General features: G+C 41.6%; 1 protein-coding gene across 8 annotated transcripts in view; it reads left to right on the top strand.

Moving 5' to 3' along the window:
* Nucleotides 1-19,847, top strand: part of meis2a (Meis homeobox 2a) — a 93,124-nt gene that overhangs the window by 17,946 nt on the left and 55,331 nt on the right. For 7 of the 8 annotated variants that reach the window (XM_028000201.1, XM_028000205.1, XM_028000204.1 and 4 more), the window contains exon 8: nucleotides 18,690-18,835. In XM_028000201.1, the coding sequence (XP_027856002.1) occupies nucleotides 18,690-18,835 (146 nt within the window). The remainder of the gene's footprint in view (nucleotides 1-18,689; nucleotides 18,836-19,847) is intronic. The other variant, XM_028000202.1, reaches the window with a different exon arrangement.

Here is a 19,847-nt window from a genome sequence, read left to right as displayed (position 1 = left end):
TGTGTATGTGTTCTGAATGTGTGGAACAGTCTGAAAAAAACAACAACACCTAAATGCTTCAGATCATAAAGCAAATTTATTTTCACACAAATAAAAAAAAATAATCTGTTTTTAAATGATGATTTTATTGTGGAGGAGGTAAGCTTGTTAATGAATAACCTTTATGTGTGATCAGGTTATCTTTGTTAAGTTTGATGATCTGAATTATTTTAAGTGTGAACACAGATGGAACCTGTGAGGGGGTAAATACTGATTCACAGTACGGTAAATACATGGTTTATATAAGCTTCCATTAGGAGCAGAAAACGCAGAAGCTCAGACAAGAAATCAGTGAGTGTAAGAGAAGAAGTCATGTAAAAACTCAGCAGCAGCGGTAGAGAGCACATAAACATTTAACAGAGTGCAGCCATGATGTGCATCAAAACTTATAAACCGTCACATCTCACTCAGCAGCAGTGAGTGAGCAGGAAACAAGCTGAAGATAAACTCTGCTAATGAGGATAACAATGCTTCAGTGCTTCTCCATACATTTTGTGCAACTTTAGCCCTCTCTCCACATGAAAGCCTGAATGTTGGTCAGGTGTCTGCTGCTTCTCTGACGGGTGCAGTATGTCTGTCTGTCTGATTGTTTGTTGGGAAGGGGCAGGGCAACTACTGAAAGCTGAGAGGAGTTGCCGCGAAGAAGGGAAGGGGGCAGAAAACATGGTACAGAGGGGATACGTTCATGATCCCATTAGCATAAAAGAGGCTAAATTATTCATGTGGAGTGCTTAACCTATGGGGAAAACTATAGTTAATGCACATAGTTTTAAAATGGATCTCTGCCTGGCTCTGTCCCAGCACCAGATTCTTGCTAGATTCAGCATTCGTGAGCATTTACGGGAACGGCCGCCATGCATACTCACACACACACACATGCACACCCCCATATGGGCGAATGTGCACACTTGCTAAAACATCAGTGCTCCTCAAGTTGTTTCTAGGGGTTCTTCTCCCTTCTTCTCTCCATCTTCTCTCCGCCTCTTTTTTCCATTTGTTCCTCCATCATTTTCCCACTCTCTCCCCTTCCCTCACACTTCTCTCTTCTTTCGCCCCTCTCCGTCTCGCCTTCAGTGCTGCAGACTACCTGGCACTCATCCAAAATGTGATTAAAGAGAATGATCGGCTCCCTCAGATCCCTCTTTCCTTCCTCCCTTCCGCTCTCTCTTCCTTTCTTTCTGTCTCTGTCTTTCTTCTTGACCTGTTGTTATGGCTTGAAAACAATGAAAGAATGTGGACTGTAACAGCACTGCCAGTACGGTACAGCCTTCCCACTACATCACCATCACCCCTTGCCCTTCAATCTAGCTTTCCCTTTTCACATCTTCTCCTTTCGCCTTTCGTCTTTGCCAGAGTGCTATATGAGGCCTCGTCCCTCTGGTCCATAATCATGAACAGGCCCTTGGCGCGACCTGGCTAACCCGGCCTAGCTCTGCCTGAAACTGGGTTTCAGCGTAGCAGGAAAGGCACATTAACTGGGTCAGCCTAATGTGCAAACTAATGTTTGGAGAACATAGGGAAAAAATTACCCAGATTATTCTGACAGCAGCTGACGAGAATGTCTGCTTTGCACCATTAAGGCAAAAGCTTTGGGGAGATGTTTTTTTTTTTCCTTCCTCCCATGAGCTCGTTTTCTACCCTGATTCCTACTCTAGTACATGCTCATATGGTTTCCCTCTGTGTGGTGTAATGCCTCGCATAAGAATTCACACTTCTTTAACTTTTGATTTTTGTCACATTACAACCACAAATACAATTTTTAACTGAAGCACAGTTTCCCCACAGCATGAAGGTGCACACACTATGTTTTGACATGGGAATGGTGTGTTCAGATTTGAATGAAGACCAATGCAGTCATTTCAAATCCTGTAGCAGCTTCTTTCATATATTTTCTGGAGGGTCATGTGTTGTTATCTTTCCTTTCATAGACCGCTGTGAGATGCTTACCCTGTTTCAAACATTTCCACACTTTTATCTCTCACCTATCTACCATCTTCCTTTGTTTTCATGATGCCTTTTATTTGTTTATCACAGTTATATTTATGGGTGTCAGAGTAAAGGGGGCTGAATACGAATGCTCACACTCCTCAAATGTTTCTTTTTTTAATTTGAATACCATTTGCATTTACTTCATAAACGTGCACTACTTTTTATTTGTTTATCCCATAGAATCCCAATAATTACATTAAGGTGTGTGGTTGCAATCTGGCTAAATGGGAGAAGGGGTGTGAATAATTTTGCAAGGCACAGTAGATGAAGACTGTGAAATCTGAGAGTGGCTTCAGCGCAGTTTAAAAGCTCAGAGGAAACACAATTGTCGGCATGTAATCAGAAATTACCAGCAGTGACTTTTTTTCCCCCTCCTTTACTCAGAGGCTTTGAACAACAAAAACAACAGAGTGAGGGCATGTTGTATCAGTTCATTATGGCGTGGGTTTACACGCCCATGTTCTCCTGCTGATTACGCCATTGTATGTGGTGGTGATGTGGAGTGCACTGGGGTCTGATGTAATATGGCTAAAAGGGATTTCAGCACGTGTCCCAGAGGGCATCTCCACATCCATTAATGTTGCCGTCGTCGTATTTTCACAAGGATGACAGGACCTCTAGATTTTTTTAAAGGCCTGGAGTGTTTTCCCAGGAAATCTTTTTTTTGTCTCGTCTCGAAGGGCTTTGCCCAAAGGAGGGGGGGGGGGGGGGGGGGGGGGTCAGCCAAGAAGTTACCTTTGAGAGGTGATAATCCAATTTCTCTAGCACTCATCAGATTTGTTTTCCTCTTGTTTGGCAGCCTCTCTGTGAGTGTATGTAGACAGAGATAGAATGAGAGGCAGAGACTGCGAGATGCCGCTGATTTCTGTGTCCAAATCCGGGCCCCATTGCTGATTGGAGAGAGGTCATAGAAGCCAAGTCTGTGAAAGGCACACCTGCGGGGAAACTCCAAAAACCCCTGACTGCCGGCTTACACTGGGTTGTTTAAGGTGTACTTAGTTGGAGTATAGCCCTGACTTCAAATGTCCTTTCCCCATCTTCACCTTTGTGTTTGACCAATGGGCCTTGTGCTCTTTTACGCTCCTTTCTTTCTTCAGCCTCCCTTGGCTCTTTAATCTCCTCTCCACCCCCACCCTCCCGGTTCTCCTCCCCCTAATGTCTAAAACCCTGCATCACGGCAAAGGTCCCTCCAAAAAAACAGCACGCGGTTTTAGCAGAGTGGCTTAGCGAGGCTAGCTGCAGCTTGTTCACTGGCTGCGTGGTTTTTTTCCCTTCCTCTTGTGTAAACCGAAGTTTGCACTCCGGAGCAAGCGCAAAAATGCAGCGGAGCCGCTGTACCCTACAGGTACCGCTTTAACATGCTGCCACAGTCCAAGAGAGTGGGAGGATGATAAAGGAAGTGTGTTACAATCCTTGTTCTCTTCTCTCTGCTGCTGATTTTCACGCGCTCATGTTTTACGTTTATGCAAAGCTTATGAGGGCATTATGCAAGATAAGCTCATTTTCTAGTCTGATTCCCACTCTAGTACATGCTTTAATGACTCTTAAAGCCAAAGGGCTGCTTTTTTTTTTTTAGGAATAATAGGAGTCCCGCGCTCTCTCTCCGTTTCCATGTAGCCAGGGTGCTTTTTCCACACCTGATCACTTTTGTTCACCCATTTTATGGCTATTCGGGAACAGGCAGAAGTGAGCAATTTGATAGTGTTTATCGCCACAAGCCCTAATGTTTATTGGAAGCAAGCGACTAATAATTTTTGATTACCCCAGAGGAGGTATTAGCCATGTTAGTCAGCAAGGATAATTTCTTATTTGCATCCCTCGAGCAGAGCGCACTCCAAAGGAACGCTGGGGCTAAATGTGCAACAAAACGAATCAAACACGCCAAACGAGATGCTCCATCCTGGCTGGCTGCGGGGCGGAAGCTGAGAAAACCTTCATTATGCATTTACCATAATTCATTTAGAGCGATATCAATTTGTAGAATACAGAGAGATGTTTGGAGGGGGAAGAAGGAAGGAAAACACCATATCAAACGAACAGAAAGAAAGAGAGGAGAAAAGCGAGATGAAAAGGAGAAAGATATTCAAGGAAAGCTCTTTGCCAGGGTTTTTAAAAGGCTGCTCCAATTATGCTGTTTTCCATGTTTTCAGGCAGAACTTGCATGTTAAATTGTGCAATCTTTATCAATGTTATGCTCCAAACCTAAACAGAGCAAATGATGACTTGCTTTTACTGAGACAGTTTGGCTCAGGAATTTATTTCTTTCCCATTGTTTTCTTAAGATTGAGGCTCTACCTCAGGTGTTTTTCAAATTTCTATAACCAGATGCTTTAAAACAGTAAAACAGAAGTTAAAATTTTTCATAAAGCAAGAAAGAAAGTAAAGTATTTATTTGCACTGCATGTTTGAAGTAAATGTTTCCTAATTCTGGGTAAAAAAACTGGAATCAGAATTAAAGTGGGGAAAGATTAACCCCACGTGCAAAATTCAAGATGGCTGCAATAATCAATAGTTAAGTTGCAGCTTGTATCTAATTACATTTTTAAAACTTCTAACTGCATGTGTAGGCACTATTTATAAATGTCTTCCTATATTGTTTAAGTATGTTAAAGCAGACATATTCACCTTTATTAGCTTGTGTTGACAGCTTGTGGTATTTAGTCTGGTCATTGAGTTCAAGAATCAGCAAATCTTTCTGACTTCCTGACTTGCAGCTACAACATGGCAAAGTTGTTCCCACTAGACATTGGCAACATTCATTTAATTGTAATATTTTAAGTTTTTTTTTTTTTTGCAATAAGAACAAAAACATTGATTAAAAACTATTTGTAATTTTCTGTTTTAGTCTTTTGGGTTCAACACCTGTTGCTGCACATACACACACTGTGCTAAGAACAAAAGCACATACACATCATCATTATCGAACACTTCAGTATCCAATTATTGCAATCTACCATATTTTGAAAATCACTGACATTCATTGATGGTCTTCTGTAACAGTAATCTAAAAAAATCTAGATTTTGGACATATTACCTCCATATTTTATCTATTCACCTTGTAAATTTGGTTGATGTCAGGCTTTTCTCTGTGTACCACAAAAGGCATTCCAAGTACCACTAGCTGTAGCTGTACCACCCTTTGAGAACCATGACTCCAGTTCAAATATTTCCCCTCCGTTCATGTAGGGTCACTCTGTTTGGCTTCGATCTTGCTTACTCAAAGGTTCTTTTTTTTATTTGACGGGACAGTTACTACATGCTTTCATTTTTCTCTCTTGGCAACAGTGCACACTAAATAAGAGAAAGACCTTTAAAAGCATCTTTCCCTCTGCCTGATGACTAAGGCCCCGTTTAAACAATTGGAGGAAACTTATGGAGACAGCTAGTGCTTAAAGAAATGAGAGCAGACAGAAAAACACACTACTATCTTGTGATAACCAGTGCTTTCTTTCATTATCTCTGTGTACAAATCTCCACCTTGGAAAAACTACACTCACTCTATTGCTTCATTCAGGAATAAAACAATGAGCAAAGAAAAACCGAGATAAAAATAAAGAAAAAAAAAACATTTAACATTTTCTAAAGTGATGGGGGAATAGCTCTGTTGCTTAGTACAAATACTTACTCCCAGGGATGCAGTCCTTAGACAACCGAGTGTCTGCAGGAGACATCTGCGAAGCCTGACCTCATGACCCCAGAAAGAATGTTCTTAAGGTGGGGGGAAAACAGCCTTTACCACTACACCGCGGCTTACAGGACAGTCCGAGCAGCTGCACAACAAACCCAAGAACTCCACCGAGTGAGTAGATGGAAAATACGTAAAAAGGATTGAAAATGTAGAGTAATAACAAGGCAAGGTGTTCAGGTTTATGGGTGATGGGGAAAAATTGGAAGTAATGTCAGCAACAGCATAGCTGGACTTGCTGTGAGTTTTGCCTTGCAGGCTTGGCTGCCTCGCTCTCCTCCAGCCTCCCATGAGATCGTTTTCATCCTTTATGAGTCAAAAAGGAAGCCTGGTTGAAAATGAGAGGTTACGCAAGCCAGACCCGAGCACCTCGGACTGAAGAGAGGAGAAGATCCCCGCTGCAAGGGCCCTGCTGCTATTCAAAGCACCTGCCATTGTGTGGGCGCTCATCCAGGCCCATTGTTGTGCAGAAATTAGTCGTGCTCCTTTTGGCTCCCTTCAGCTCCAGGGGCATGTGGCAGATCCCCTCGTTGTTCTGCATTCAGACATGTGGTTGGGGAGATACGTGGCCCCGGCTACCATCGCTACTGGCTGTGGCCCTTTGCCCTCACTTGCATAGCAATGCACCCGCTAGCTTATTAATTATTTTTTCTTATCTGCTCTCTGTTGTTGTTCCCTTCTGAAAAACACTGTCGGGCCAAAATTCCTATACTTATCTTTCCCCTTCTTTTGTAGTCCTACTCTTCATTTTCCTTTGGAGTATATGCTTATTGTTCTTTGGAGCACCCTCATTATACCCGTGGTTAGAGTTTAAGGCCCTCTCTCTTTGATTTTGGTCTCGTAGGGAGTAAGCGGTGGGCTGCGGGAAGCTCTAGGGCAGGCCCGGCTCTCAGGGCTCCCCAGCGAGCGTCTCGGAGAGTGGGCTTGGGGGTATTGTGGAGCTGGGTACCAATGCAGGATTGTCGGCACCGACGCTGGTCCGGGAGGGGTGAATGTGAGGGGGAAAATTGAAAAGTTGATAGCAAAGGCTGTTATGAAAAAATCTGAAATAAAAGGAATGAAGAAAAAAAGCGGCAGGGAGGAGAAGGGAGGTTCTAAATGAAAAGCAAACAATAAGTTGCACTAAATTGCTAGAATATGTATTGCAATGCAGAAAATCTTTTTAGTTTACTACATTTAATGATGATCTTCTTCTTTGTCCACTCAATTAAAATCACACTAACAATAGGTCACTATAGGTAATACTGCTGTTACTATGCTGTAGAACCAATTTTTTCAATTGAACAGCACATTTTCTTCCACAATCATGTTTCAAAAAGCTTACATAAAAAAAGAGAAAGAAAGAAAAATCTTATTTCTCATTTCACAAATCATCTCCAGAGTACTTGGTTCTCTCTAATGCTTTCTTCTCTTAAACTTACCTGACAGATTTTCTACAGAATTTTGGGTCTGGAGACTGAGTCTTGGAAAATGGTTGGTTTTGAGTCCATAGAACCATTTCTGTGTTGATCTGGCTGCATGTTTTGGGTCCTTGTTATCCTAAACCACCCTATGACGAGCCATTTCCAGTTAACTGGTAAACTCCAACAGATCTTTACATTAAAATCTCCTGGTAGTTTAAAGAGTTCGTGATGTCATGCAATCTAACCACGGATACTTCATAACATTTTCCAGATTCATCCTTTGCTTTATTTTTTATTAGGTATCATCCAGCTTTATTTATTAAACTTTGAGTTGCTTTAAAAAGTTTGAATTGTTGCTCTTCTACATAAACTTCTGAATTATTAATTAGAAGTTACTATAAAGTCTGTTCAACATAAGAATAAATAAAAACATGCTTTCATTCTCAATATGTGATTTATTTCCTAACTGAATTTATTTCTGAAACTAAAGATCGGATTCTTGTTTTTTTCAGTGTAAGATTATTTTTGCTGCGGTAATAGATTTTTTTATTGTAATATTTTTTGCACCTTTAATCGGGGTTGTCAAAAAATATGCACATCTTTAGATATATATCTATGACATTTAGTACTTTCTGTGGGAGCAATCGGCTCCTACTCATCCGATCCCACTGATTGCAATTTCTACATGCCAGCAGCTGTCGAGCGCCTCAGATCAAAATTAGTGCCATGGAATTGGGCCTTAATGAAATGACCTGCTGGATTTACCTTACGGAGCAGGGCAGACAGTCAATACTGGCCTGGTGAAAACTGCCTCTTTGCTTGCTGCTGTCCCATTAACGAAAGGAAATAGTCCCGAGTAAACGTATTAAGCTCTACTTCCACCTTCTAATTATATTTTTTCCCTTCTACCTTCATAATTCATTCACTTTTTCATTAGGTTTTAATATTGAAAAAGGCTTTTAACTGACTCCTTCCTCTTCATTGGGTCACCTGTTATTTGTCACTACGTATTAATGATGTGTCAGAGTAGTCCATTTTAGTTTATATTGAGAGAAAATCCCATTTGCTACCGTTGTTAGGAAATGGAACTATATTTCCTTGCATGGTTGTTTCCATACGGATGTTGCATCATGGAGCTGAAACAAATGCTTCTGCTTCCTATAAGAATGAGTGAATTTATGTCAAGGCCCTGTGGAGGACAGTGGTCCCCGGTTATAGACTTGTAAAGAAGCCTGTAGGTGAGGGGTCTTGACAAGACGTGAGCAGCAGACTCTCATATAAAGCTGGATCTGATTTCTCTGCTAGTTGGCTCCCAGGAGATATGTACTCTACCCTCTGTTGATCAGGCTGTTATTCACAACTGTTAGGAAAATACAGTGGTAAAAAGAATGAAAGAGTAGTTTTGTGAAATGAGATGCTCTCGTTCTGCATGCCGTAATTCCCTCCTAGGCTCAGGATAAGAACAAGGAGAGCAAAGGAAAAACTGTTTAGGTAAATGAATGCATTTGAACTCCTCTCCTTTTGTCTCGTCATTTTAATGTTTTCCCCGAGTTGTGTGTGTGATGGACTTGTCAGAAAGCACATCTGCATTTTGTGTGGACATGATTGCTTCAAAATAACAGGGAAATATATCAGCAAGAGTGCAGACAGTATCAGCTCCTCACTGATCTGACTAATTTATGAGGGTAAACTGCACTGACAGAGAGAGATAGATGCAGGTGAAGGGAGGAAGTTTTCATTGACTCTCTGGAGCGGGCCAACCCAAAGCCCCTGGAGGGATCTCTCTCAGTTTGAACTTTATCAGGGGCTACGCTTAATCAATACATTATTGGAAAAAGAATTAATTACTAAAGCAGAATAAAACAGCTGCATTTTAAACCAAGGATTCATCAATTCTGTAATCTCTTGGTTACAGCCCGGGTGTCAGGAGGATCATTTCAGCTCCGTGTAATGAGGAACAGTGGGAGTTTACTCCAACCCTATGTTGTCCTCCTCCTCCTTCTCTCGGTTTCTGACCCCTCCCTCCAACCAACAGACTTTGGATTCTGAGCTCTTTTTCCACCTTCTTTACTGTTGACGATACACCTTCCATGCTCTGCCTGCATTACGCATCTTTTTTTTTGCTCTGAAGGACTTGCTCCCCACCCTCCTACATTCCCTCCACATTCCTGTCTTTGCAGGAAAGGGACGAAAGGGTATTAAATCTGAAATCTCTGGTGCGAAAGCTGACTTGTTCGGGGACATTCCCGCTGCTGCAATCATCAAACCGGACATTCCTCCGCTCAGACTGGGACACTGCTGGTTTTGCAAAATGAGTCAAGGACATAAAAGATAGGGGAACTTAGACTAACTCTTTCTGATCAGCTCGGCATTCTTGAGTAAAGAATTCAAGAATATTGATGCCAAGCAGGACCTTGAGAAAGTATATCACTATAAAAAAAAAACTCCATAGCAGTTTGCACAAACAAGCCAGGTAGGGGATGCAGCAAACAAGAGTAGTAAGGTGCTCTGTTGAGTTTAACTATTTAGCCTGCATGCAAAACACTGTGACAAATGACCAACACTGCCATTACGCTATGGTGAAACTCAATGGTGGCATCATCCTATGAGGTGCTTTATTTAATAGGATCTAGAAGTCTTGTTATGGTTGATGAGATTATGGAAAGATGGTATTAATGATAGAATTGTGAAGAGCTTGCACAAGAATTGAGACTAGGTAGGTTCACATCTTGCATTGCAGAAACCTTAAGCAATAGTCCACGCAGGTCTATTTTATTTTACAAAATTTTACAAAATAAAATAGACACTAATTTAAGTCTCTAGATATCCAAACTAATAACACAAATTACTGATTCAGTGTTTCCGGAGTCTATTATTTCACATTTATGGTCTACTTTGTGTTTTATTACATAAATCCCCCCAAAACACTTTGAAGGTTGTGGTTGTAAAAAAAAAAAAAAAAACATAGAATGCTAAAGGGGTGTAAATCCTTTGCAAGAGAATACCAACCTCAATAGATTTTTAGGATACAAGTTGACTGACTTAAATGAATAAGCACGTTTCTTCACATGGCACATGAGTATGCCTTGTGTCAAAGTAACCTTGGCTGAACTGTTGTCACAGCCACTGCCATGCACCCTTCGCAGCCCCTGACCCCAGCCCAAAGCCTGTAAACCGACTGTCCTTGACTTTCCATAATGGAGGATTTCAAGGCAGGTTGAGAAGGGGTTATGGGTGATGAATTGGGTTTTTAGTGAGCTCATTAGGAAGCCAAACAGAGTTTAGACTGGCGGAGCGGAGCAACAGTGCAGTAATCAGTTCTGCTCGCTTTGTTCCCTGCCTCCAGGACATTTGTGTGGAAAAAAAAAGAGCGGGGAGGGAAAAAAAAAAACTATGGCATTTGGCTGATGGGAGGGCTGCTGAGCAGAGGCTACAATCTGATGGTTGACTTGTTGATTTATAAACCTTTTATTTCATTTACTCTTTCAGCCACAAAGTTTTATGTGTAGACGTCTAGCATACCTGCTAATTTTGTTTTTAATGGTACTGTCTGTCACAAGTCCATCAGAAGTCTGACTTAATTCGTTTTTTGCTCTCTTTATAAAAGAAACATGTATGTCTTATTCCTTAATTGCCAGTGAAGTCAGAAAATCATGACTTTTCAGATCATACAACACCATAAACAGTAGTTGCTTTTCTGAATCACAAAATCAGAGCTACTAGCTTTTTCCTGCAGGATGACATAGTGTATTACTCCATTGATCAGATTTATTGTCCCTGTCCCAGACGTTTGCATAAAAATTATATTTGGTTTCATTTTAACTCAGTACCTTGTCCATCTTGTGTCTGTCAGGAGTATTAATGAATCTCTACTCATTATTTTATGAGTGAGGTGCAAGTTTATGCCCGTAAGTGAAGGTAGAGTATCACTACAGTTGACATTTCAGAGCATTTTTCACTAACAGACAGATCTGTACGATGCTTCGGCAAATTTCTTTGTTTTCTTTTGTGCCATCTCATTTCTTGATTCCCATTTTTCAGAACATTATCATTCCAAAGCTGAGCAACTTGTCAATTTTCTCTGAGCCAGAGCTAGTTAGTAAAAAACACAAGTTTGGAAACAGCTTGTTTTACTAATAATCACACTTGTTTCAATTCAACAGAGACCAAATTACTTTAGGGAAATATCTATTCTTTAATATTTAACGTAGCATCAACCCTCTGACTTATATATACTTCTTTTGGTATTCCAAACTCTGTCTTTTTTTATTTTTCTGTTGTAACAATTATAAATTATAGAGTAAGTCAGGCCGAAATGCTGGTTACCCCACTGTGAAAAGTCTTTATTGTGCTATTTTAAAAAGACACAGAAAGTCTTGGTTTGCAATTTTATACATGCAGGTTTGTGAATTTATAGAAAAGAAATTAGCTTAGTTTGATTTCAAATGTAAGGACGGAGCAGCAGCAGCAGCTTCTGCCGCTGTGTTTAGAGATTAGAGAGAGAAGGGTGGAGTTGTCAGGGAGGCAGAAAGTGTGAAATGTCTGGTGGAGATCCAAAGCCCTTCATTAGCCACTGATCCCTGTCTTCTGAGTGAGGGGCAGTCATGGGCATCAAAACTCCCTTTTAGTCCCCCTCCCAAAAAAAAAGCAGAGTTAGGGGTTGGATAGTAGCTCCCCCAACCCCTGCAATTTAGCCCTTTGCCATTCATGCAAATTGGGTCCTGACATCTGCGACAGACTGCCTCTTTTCTTTTATACATCTTTATTCCAGCTCTTTCTCCTTCCAACTATTTTGCTTCTCAAATAAATCTCCTAATGGATGGCAAGTCCCCTTCCTAGATATGTTATTATTATACTACATATCCACATTTGTGTAATAAAGTTTGTAGAAATAAAAAGCAAAGGTGTGGAGTTGAATTTGTCACACCCCTTTACTCTAATACTCAAAAATAAAAACCAAAAGTCATCTAATTAGTCACTACACTTTGTGCAATTTAGTCTCAGTGTTGATGCTGCTGTTCTGTATTGGTTTAGAGAATATTAGTCTGCAAACAGCATCTCGAAGACCTACTATGTCTCAAAGTCTGGCCCTAAATCTAAATGAGAATCTTTGGGAAGACTTTTAAATAATCAGTGCTCTTTATCCAAAGATATTGAGCTTGTTTTGTTTTGCAAAGAAAATTTGGCAAAAGATTTGACAATGTGCAAAAGTGGTAGAGATGCTTTTATGTGTTTCACATATTCAAAGAACTGCAGGAAAGTTGTAGAAAACATGGATCCACAGAAACACAAACAAAGCTAGAAAATTATTATGTTGTTATTATAGGTTAATTGGAGGGATATTTTAGGCTCTTGGCAGAGTTTGAGCATATAAAAAAGATTAAGAGAGGCACAGTCAATGACCCTGGTAAAAAAAATCCTAAACTTCCCCCCCTGCCTCCCTCTTACGTCTGGACCCAATACTCCTCTTTGGCTCCAGGGGAGAAGCTGAAAGAGGAGGGTGGCTTCACTCCAGCCCATATTTTGGGTTATAAGGTAAAATAGCCTAACTGGTTGTTAAAAACATGTTTTACCTCCAACTCTACACCCTTCATCCTACCCTCTGTTCCCCCCCCACCTCCCCTGCCTGCAATTCTTCTACCTCACCCTCCATGGCAGGGATGTGCACAGTGGGGTCAGCGCTGCGCCTGTGAGAAGAGAGAGGCCTCGTGTTGGTGTAGAGGCGATAGTTATCTTCAACATTCCAGGGATGACATAGAGATATCTGGCCGATGGCAGGTTTAGAGGGCTTAGAGAAAGGGGCAGAGAAGGGAGGCACTGTACAAGAGCTGATGAGCACCCCTACACACACACACACACCCACACGCCAACACACACATTTCACTTCGTCCTTCTCTCCACGCCTTTCTTACTGCTTGACTGCCTCACTTCCCCACACACAGAAAACAACATCTAATTAAAAGCTCTTATTCCACTTCATTTAAGGGTACACTTAATGATGTGCTTTTTTTTGGGAGGGGTGGGGGAAGACAACCCGACATTACCTCTCATGCGAGATGAATCTCTGAGTTTCAGTCCTCGGGATTCAGGTACAGCTGTGTTTCACATAGATGCTTGTCTTTATTTCTCTGGGATACTTTTGGAGATATAGAAAAAAATGTAGAGAGGAGGGTTATGTTTCTCTTTCACCTTCAGCCATGTGTCCTGGTGGTAAAGGGGGTGGCAGACGAGGGGCGGGCAGCAACATCTGAGTTTGGCGGGCGGACTTGCTGAAGGAGAGAGTTTGTTGTAATTGCTCTGACAGGTTTTAAGGCTGTTAATGACTCCGGCCTGAGCGCCACCAATTTGTCAGCATGCTTGCTGTTTACTAAGCTGTTGTTTTATGGTCCAGTGCAAAGGGGGCTGCTGCTTGTTTAAGCACAGATCAGGAAATAATCAGCGTAAAACGCAGGCTGCAGTGGTGCCGTGCACACTGAGACTGTTCCGTTTAGAGCCCTCATCTACTGTATGGATCTGAGCGAGTGCTGCACACCATATGGCGTGTTCACACAGAGAAACAAAAATGTCCTGATGGCTTACTTAAATTAAAATAATAAAAAAAAAAAAACAAAAAAAAAAACGGATGGTCAAGTATGTTTTATCAGTAAAGGGATTAGGGTCTTTTTGCATGAGCACGAAGCATATTGCTAGCATGTGGTTGTAGCAAGAAGGATGGTAATCCTCAGTCACCATGGAGCAACAGAGGGCTAGCTGTTCCACCAGGGTGAAAAGAGCCTCTTCGCATTTGTGCGTGTGTGTACGGGAAGGAGATTGTGCATGTGTCAAAAGCATGTGGTCCCAGAGTCGGCAAAGACCCCTCCGTAAATCCAGAGTAAATAAAAGGGGTAACCAGACGGACAAAAGAGAAGCCCCCACTGCTTCCCTCATTCGTTGCCATTTGGGGGGACTGAATGTGCTAAACGCCGCTTATGTTGGCTGAAAAGTTGAAGAGAAAAAGAGGGAAAAGGGAGGCTCTAAATCCCCCTTCTTCTTTTCTCCTCATTCTCCACGGCCAAGCCTGCAGGGATGGAGGTGGTGTAATAGGAGGGTGGAGGGACGGGTCAGAATACTGTGCTAAGGTAGAGAATTCAAAATAGCTCTTATAGCCTCTGCTTCTCCATCTACTCGTGCTTTACTCTAGCTATCTTTGTGAATTTTCTCTTCTTGATTGGCTGAACATGCCTGACTAGTCTGGTCTGACAAGGGTCATGGTTGAAGAGGTTTTGTAATTGGTAACTTTAGCAGCAGCTTTAGTAAGCCGTTGCTTGTACACTTTTGCTTCACTACATTGAAGCAATGAGATTTTTAAGCAGAACATAAAAAACATAAACAATATCTATCGAGCAGGTTTTACAACTTCAAACTAACAACTTTGTAAAACTCAGATCTGTGAAAGAACAACAAGATGCAATTTTATGCTTTCTGGATATTTCGAAAATCGAGCTTTCATAAAAATCAAACAATTATTTCTCACAAGAAGGGGGGCTGTCCCTTTATGCACCACTAAAGTCTATAAGTACAATAAAATCCTACAGATTATGTGACAGAGGCATCTGTAAAAATAGAACCAAAATAAAAGAAAATACAGTACAGGTCATTGACTGCTTTATGAGACACACAATACCTAACTGATTTAGCCTTTTTTTTCACTACGCAATATAAAGTTGTGCACCACATATCAATATAGATTTTTCTATCAGAACCTCCAGAATAAATAACATTTGTTATTTATTGTTGTGACAGGCTGTTACATTGTTCATTATTTATTCTAATTAATAATGACTCTTCAGAAGCTTTTCTATCACAACAATCAATAATTCTGTACACTGGACTCACAATCTGTGTGAGCGAGAGGAGCCACTCTTACTCAGCTCTGCAGCTAAACAGGTATTCCTGTGGAGCAAATAGAGTTTTATTTTAAGTGAGATTTACAAAATCCTGCAGGTGTTCTATGTCAGATAGAGTTGGACTCTTCAGAAAGATGAAGTTCATCAGCTTTGCTGAAAAGTTTGAAGCTTTCTATTATTTGCTGTGCTCCCTGTTGAAGATAGAGCTTATTGTCGGCTCTTTGCTCCCTCTGACTTCATTTTCAGAAGACCTCACTGATACTGAAATCCCTGACTTTTTGTTTTCTTCCCTCATTACCAACTTCTGCACCCAAAATTGTTTGTGAGCAAGTGACTCGTTGATTGATAGGAAGAAATTTCCAGCCAGGTTAATTGTAAATTCATCAGCCAGCTCCCCAATGAACCTCCAGTTTCTTCACTGCTAACCATAGCTAAGTTTAAGTGTGATTTTCATGGGTGGTAATATTTCTTACTTGCGGTCATATGCACAGTATTTCTATGGTTAACCTAACCATGGTGGCTTCCCCAGTGGGACGTTACCTCCTGAACATGAAACATCGGCTCTAGTGTCATTACAGCCTCCCTGAAGTCCCCCGTATAGTCTCAGCAAAGACCATGGGACACTTTGTACTCTGCTCATTTTTTTGCACAACATTTCCTAAAGGGACCTCGAACGTACCAACATTAGATAAGCAGAGATGCAATGTGTTTACAGTCCTTTCTCAGCCCGATAATGAGCTCAGCCCTGAGACCAATTTACTCACAAGGAGATATATCTGAATGCATTTTTAATAACCGCCCACTGGTGATGAGAGAGGGAATGTATGTGAGCGTATAATGTGCTCTTGGACTTGGGCTTGTTTGTTTGCCAGTGTGCTTATTCATTCTCTCTTACCCTCATTGCGTCCGGTCATTGTCTTCCGTGCTTGCCTGATTACACTTTCGCAGTCCCTGCGCGTATGAAAATATGCAAAGAAACTTTCATTGCAAACACTTTAAGTCAAGATCTTGATGGAGTGAGGGAGAAGGAGGAAGGAGAAAAGGTTGAGGGGAAGAAAGAAAAGAGGGGAAAGTGGGTGGGTGGGGGTGTGCTGCTATCTTTTTTTTTTTTTTTTCGTCTCCAAGGGCGCTGCTTTTCCAAAAGTGCCTGGGGCTACACTCCAGCACCTCGGCTCCCTTAGGCCTTTCGACTGCCTCCTAATAGCCAACCCCCATCTGTGTCACATGGCCAGATGATGGGACGCTTCCCTCTGCTCTGCCCTGTACTTTTTTTCCCTTACCCAATTTTTTTCTCAGAGTGCACATCCACGCAGGTTAGAATGGCAGAGTTGCCAGGGAACAGTCAGAAGCCATTAGCGTTTGGGACAATTTGCCCTGCAGCGTTCCTTCTCTCGCTCATAAGAAAGGAGTGGGGGTGGATGCAAAGCACCAGCTCTCCTTCAGATGTAATGAGGTTGAGCAAGTTGGATCTTCTTTATTCTATTTCTACTCCTCCTTTATTCTTCCTGCTTCTCCTTTTTCTTTTTTCCTTTGTTTCTTTCTCTTTTCTTATTTTCTGTCCACACTTTGTTCTTCTTTATTCTTGCGATGAAGTAAAATGTTGGTGCATAAACAGATTCAAAGACAGCTATTGAAGTTGTACACAGACTTGCTGCTGTAGAAGTCGGATCTGTAGACACACGCCAATATCAGTGTAAGACAGAGAGGGGCAGAAACGCAGGGAGAGTCTGGTTTCATCCTCGTGGGCTAGAGCAGGAGGCAGCAAGCATGCTGGGTAATGAAGTGACAGGTCAGTCTGTAAATACGCACGGGTCGCACTGGCCCTGGCCAGAGGGAAGGCTATCACATTGCAGTGAAAATGGAAACGTCAATAAAATTAATCTGCCAGCCTTTTGGCCACTGTGCGGCTCTATTGGATGAGCCTGACTGCTCACAGCGGGAGAGGGATTTGGAGAGTAGCTCAAAAATCAACACAAAACCTGGTGCCATACAAACAAACACCGAACGGAGCATAAACATTATTCAGCGAAGCTCAAAAGCAAAGAAACAAAGGCGGGGTGGTTAAAATTCACAGCTCACTGGTTGTGTTTTTATTGTAAGTTTCGGAGCAAACTGGGGGAGTTGGACTCAGCTTCCGTCTGGGTCGCATTTCTCAGGAAGCCTCTCACAGTCAGGGTAGGGACCAAAGTTTATTGTTTTAGGCTTTCCTGAACAAGGATTCGTACTTAGCCTGGGATTTATGGCATTTGCAGCTAATGAATGCCCATTCTACAATTACAACACCCCTCGTCTGTGTCCCCATTCCCATATGTCCTTCAGGAGGGTGGTTGCTTCTTTAGCTTGTCGTCGGCACTTCCTTGTTTATCTGTTCCTTGTGGCTCTAAGCCACTGATGTGCAAAGAAAAACACAGCACTGACTGAGAAGTAGAAGAAGTTGGGAAAAACATAAAGAAAGACAAAAAAGTTTTTAAGAAGTGCAGGCCCCTGCTGGCCTTGTGTTCTTCATTTATTTTGCATTTGATTACACCACCAGTCGGATCCTTTTTCTTTTCCCCCTTTTTAATGTTATTAGCTGAAATATTTATGTGAGATTAAGGCTTGTATAGGTGGCTGTGATTGATGCCTCGCCAAAAACAGGAGGACATGTGCGTCTGAATTTTGAGAATGTCAGGGTCCTTCGCTTCCTTAGTGGAGGAGTTTTTCAGATACATAATTTAGATGCCCTCAAGGAAGGCTTTCAAGGCATTCGTGCCCGGGGGCAAGAAAAAATAACCATGACTGTTAAAAGTAAATCATTTTTGCTAATGCACAATTAATGCCAGGGCAGAGGAACAAGAAAAAAGCCAAGGGACAAAGATGGAAACTTCAGTTTGAAGGAGGCGTGTGTCCATGTTTTTGCCAAGAAATCAAACGCTGATGGACATTAATGCAGGCATAGCCATCACTGGCCTGTCATGCTAATCTTATGGCTAGATTGGAGGGAAAGAGGGGGGAGTTTTGGGGTGGGGAGGGTGGGGAGAATAGGACGAGTCCATTATGTGCAACAACGAACTGCAACAACGAACCCCCTCAAATCACAAATCAGTGCTCACGCAGATCAACTGGATGTTGTAAATTTATGAATCCTTTTTTTTTTTTTTTTTACTGTACATATCTGCATAACTCCATTCTGTCCCCTTTGGCTCTCTTCAAAGGATGGGAAAAAATGCTCTGTGTTAAGTCAAGCATGCAAATTTAATTGAATTAATGACATGAGTCCTACTCTCCACTGTATATGAAAGCTCCTTGTTCATTTCTTTTTATTTCCCCTTCCTACTAGAGAAGTGGGATGAAGAACACAACGTTTCAGTGCCCAACCATAACATTTGAGCCATTAACCCTTATTCCCCTGTCTCGTGCTCTGGGGTATGGAGCAGCTCTATGTAAACCCTGCAGCCTCCATGCAGGCCTTCATCTAAGGCCATCCTAATCCCCCTATACCGCCTTACCTTCACAACCCAACACCAGCTTTGCTTGCACCAAATCTTTCAGACTAAGTGCACCAGTTTTGAATTCCAATCTGTGGTATTTGTCTGTTTATCCATCCATCATAAACCTTAAACTCAGCTTTGGCTGTATTTTTTTCTGTGTTTCATCCTGTGATGTGGTTTGAGATGTTATTTAACCCCGGGTTTGGTTTCTGCCCAGGAGATGGCTTAGACAACAGCGTTGCATCGCCTGGCACAGGAGACGACGATGATCCAGACAAGGATAAGAAGAGGCAGAAAAAGCGTGGCATTTTCCCCAAGGTGGCCACAAACATCATGAGGGCGTGGCTGTTCCAGCACCTTACGGTAAGCCTTTCTTAGAGCTACATTTGTCTCATAATAACCTTTGCAGAAACATGTCCTAGGAAATAACACATGCACATATTGGTCATCGGTAGCTGCTGTTTGAGCAAGTGAAAGGTTGATTTCAGCTTCCTGTCAGAGGGCCACACTGACCAGGTCAATCTCATCACTCTGGACTGTTTACGTAGCTCAGTTCTGCAATGCCTGACATAAGAGCCAGCCAAGTTTGTATGCGGTCCTGAACAGAGTTTCATTTGGGCACCTTCCATCTCCTATCAGGCACCTTCTCCAGTAATACCGCCCTGATATTATAGATTTTTTAACCTAACATTATAAATGTCGTAGTTTACCACCACAAACAATAAACCAAAAAAAAAAGCAAACAATATAATACATTTGGCTTCAAAACTGAATTCACATGTGCACTCAGCAATAACACATAACTGGCTACACCTCATCTGTTGCTTGTGAATACAAATAGCCACTCAGCAAGCTTTATGTGAGAATGAATCTGGACATTTTATAGGAATCTTTAGACAATTTATTAAAGTTCAAATTAAACATTAGCTTAAAGGAAGAAATTGGTGTTTAGAGATTTTGAACATGGCAGGGTTGCTGTTGTGATATGGGCTGGTCAGAAAGGATTTTCACACATACATTTTTGGGGAATGGTTTGAAAAAGAGGAAATATTCACTGAGAATACCATCTTTGGATGGACAACGCACCAACCATTGAAGCAGATGGGCTACAGAGAAATTTGGTGGCACTATTTCTGCTAAGATGCTGTGTGAACTTTCATGAAAGCATGGATACAGGATTCCACTGTTTGTGTTGTTTGTCTGGGAGATCTTGGCAGAAAAATATAGGTGGTGCTTGTGTAGAACTGTGACTGGGGGTGCTGAGTTATTTCAACGACAAAATCTCAATAATAAGAGAAAACTAAAATTCAGTTGAGTTGGAAATGTTTTAATCTGATTGAATTGGTACAATTCTAATTAATTTCCTCCATTTAAA

This window comes from Xiphophorus couchianus, chromosome 19 (genome assembly GCF_001444195.1).
Source record: "Xiphophorus couchianus chromosome 19, X_couchianus-1.0, whole genome shotgun sequence".
In the NCBI taxonomy this organism is placed as follows: Eukaryota; Metazoa; Chordata; class Actinopteri; order Cyprinodontiformes; family Poeciliidae; genus Xiphophorus; species Xiphophorus couchianus.
The sequence above is the reverse complement of the archived record's forward strand: the minus strand, read 5'-3'. Positions and strand labels throughout refer to the sequence as shown.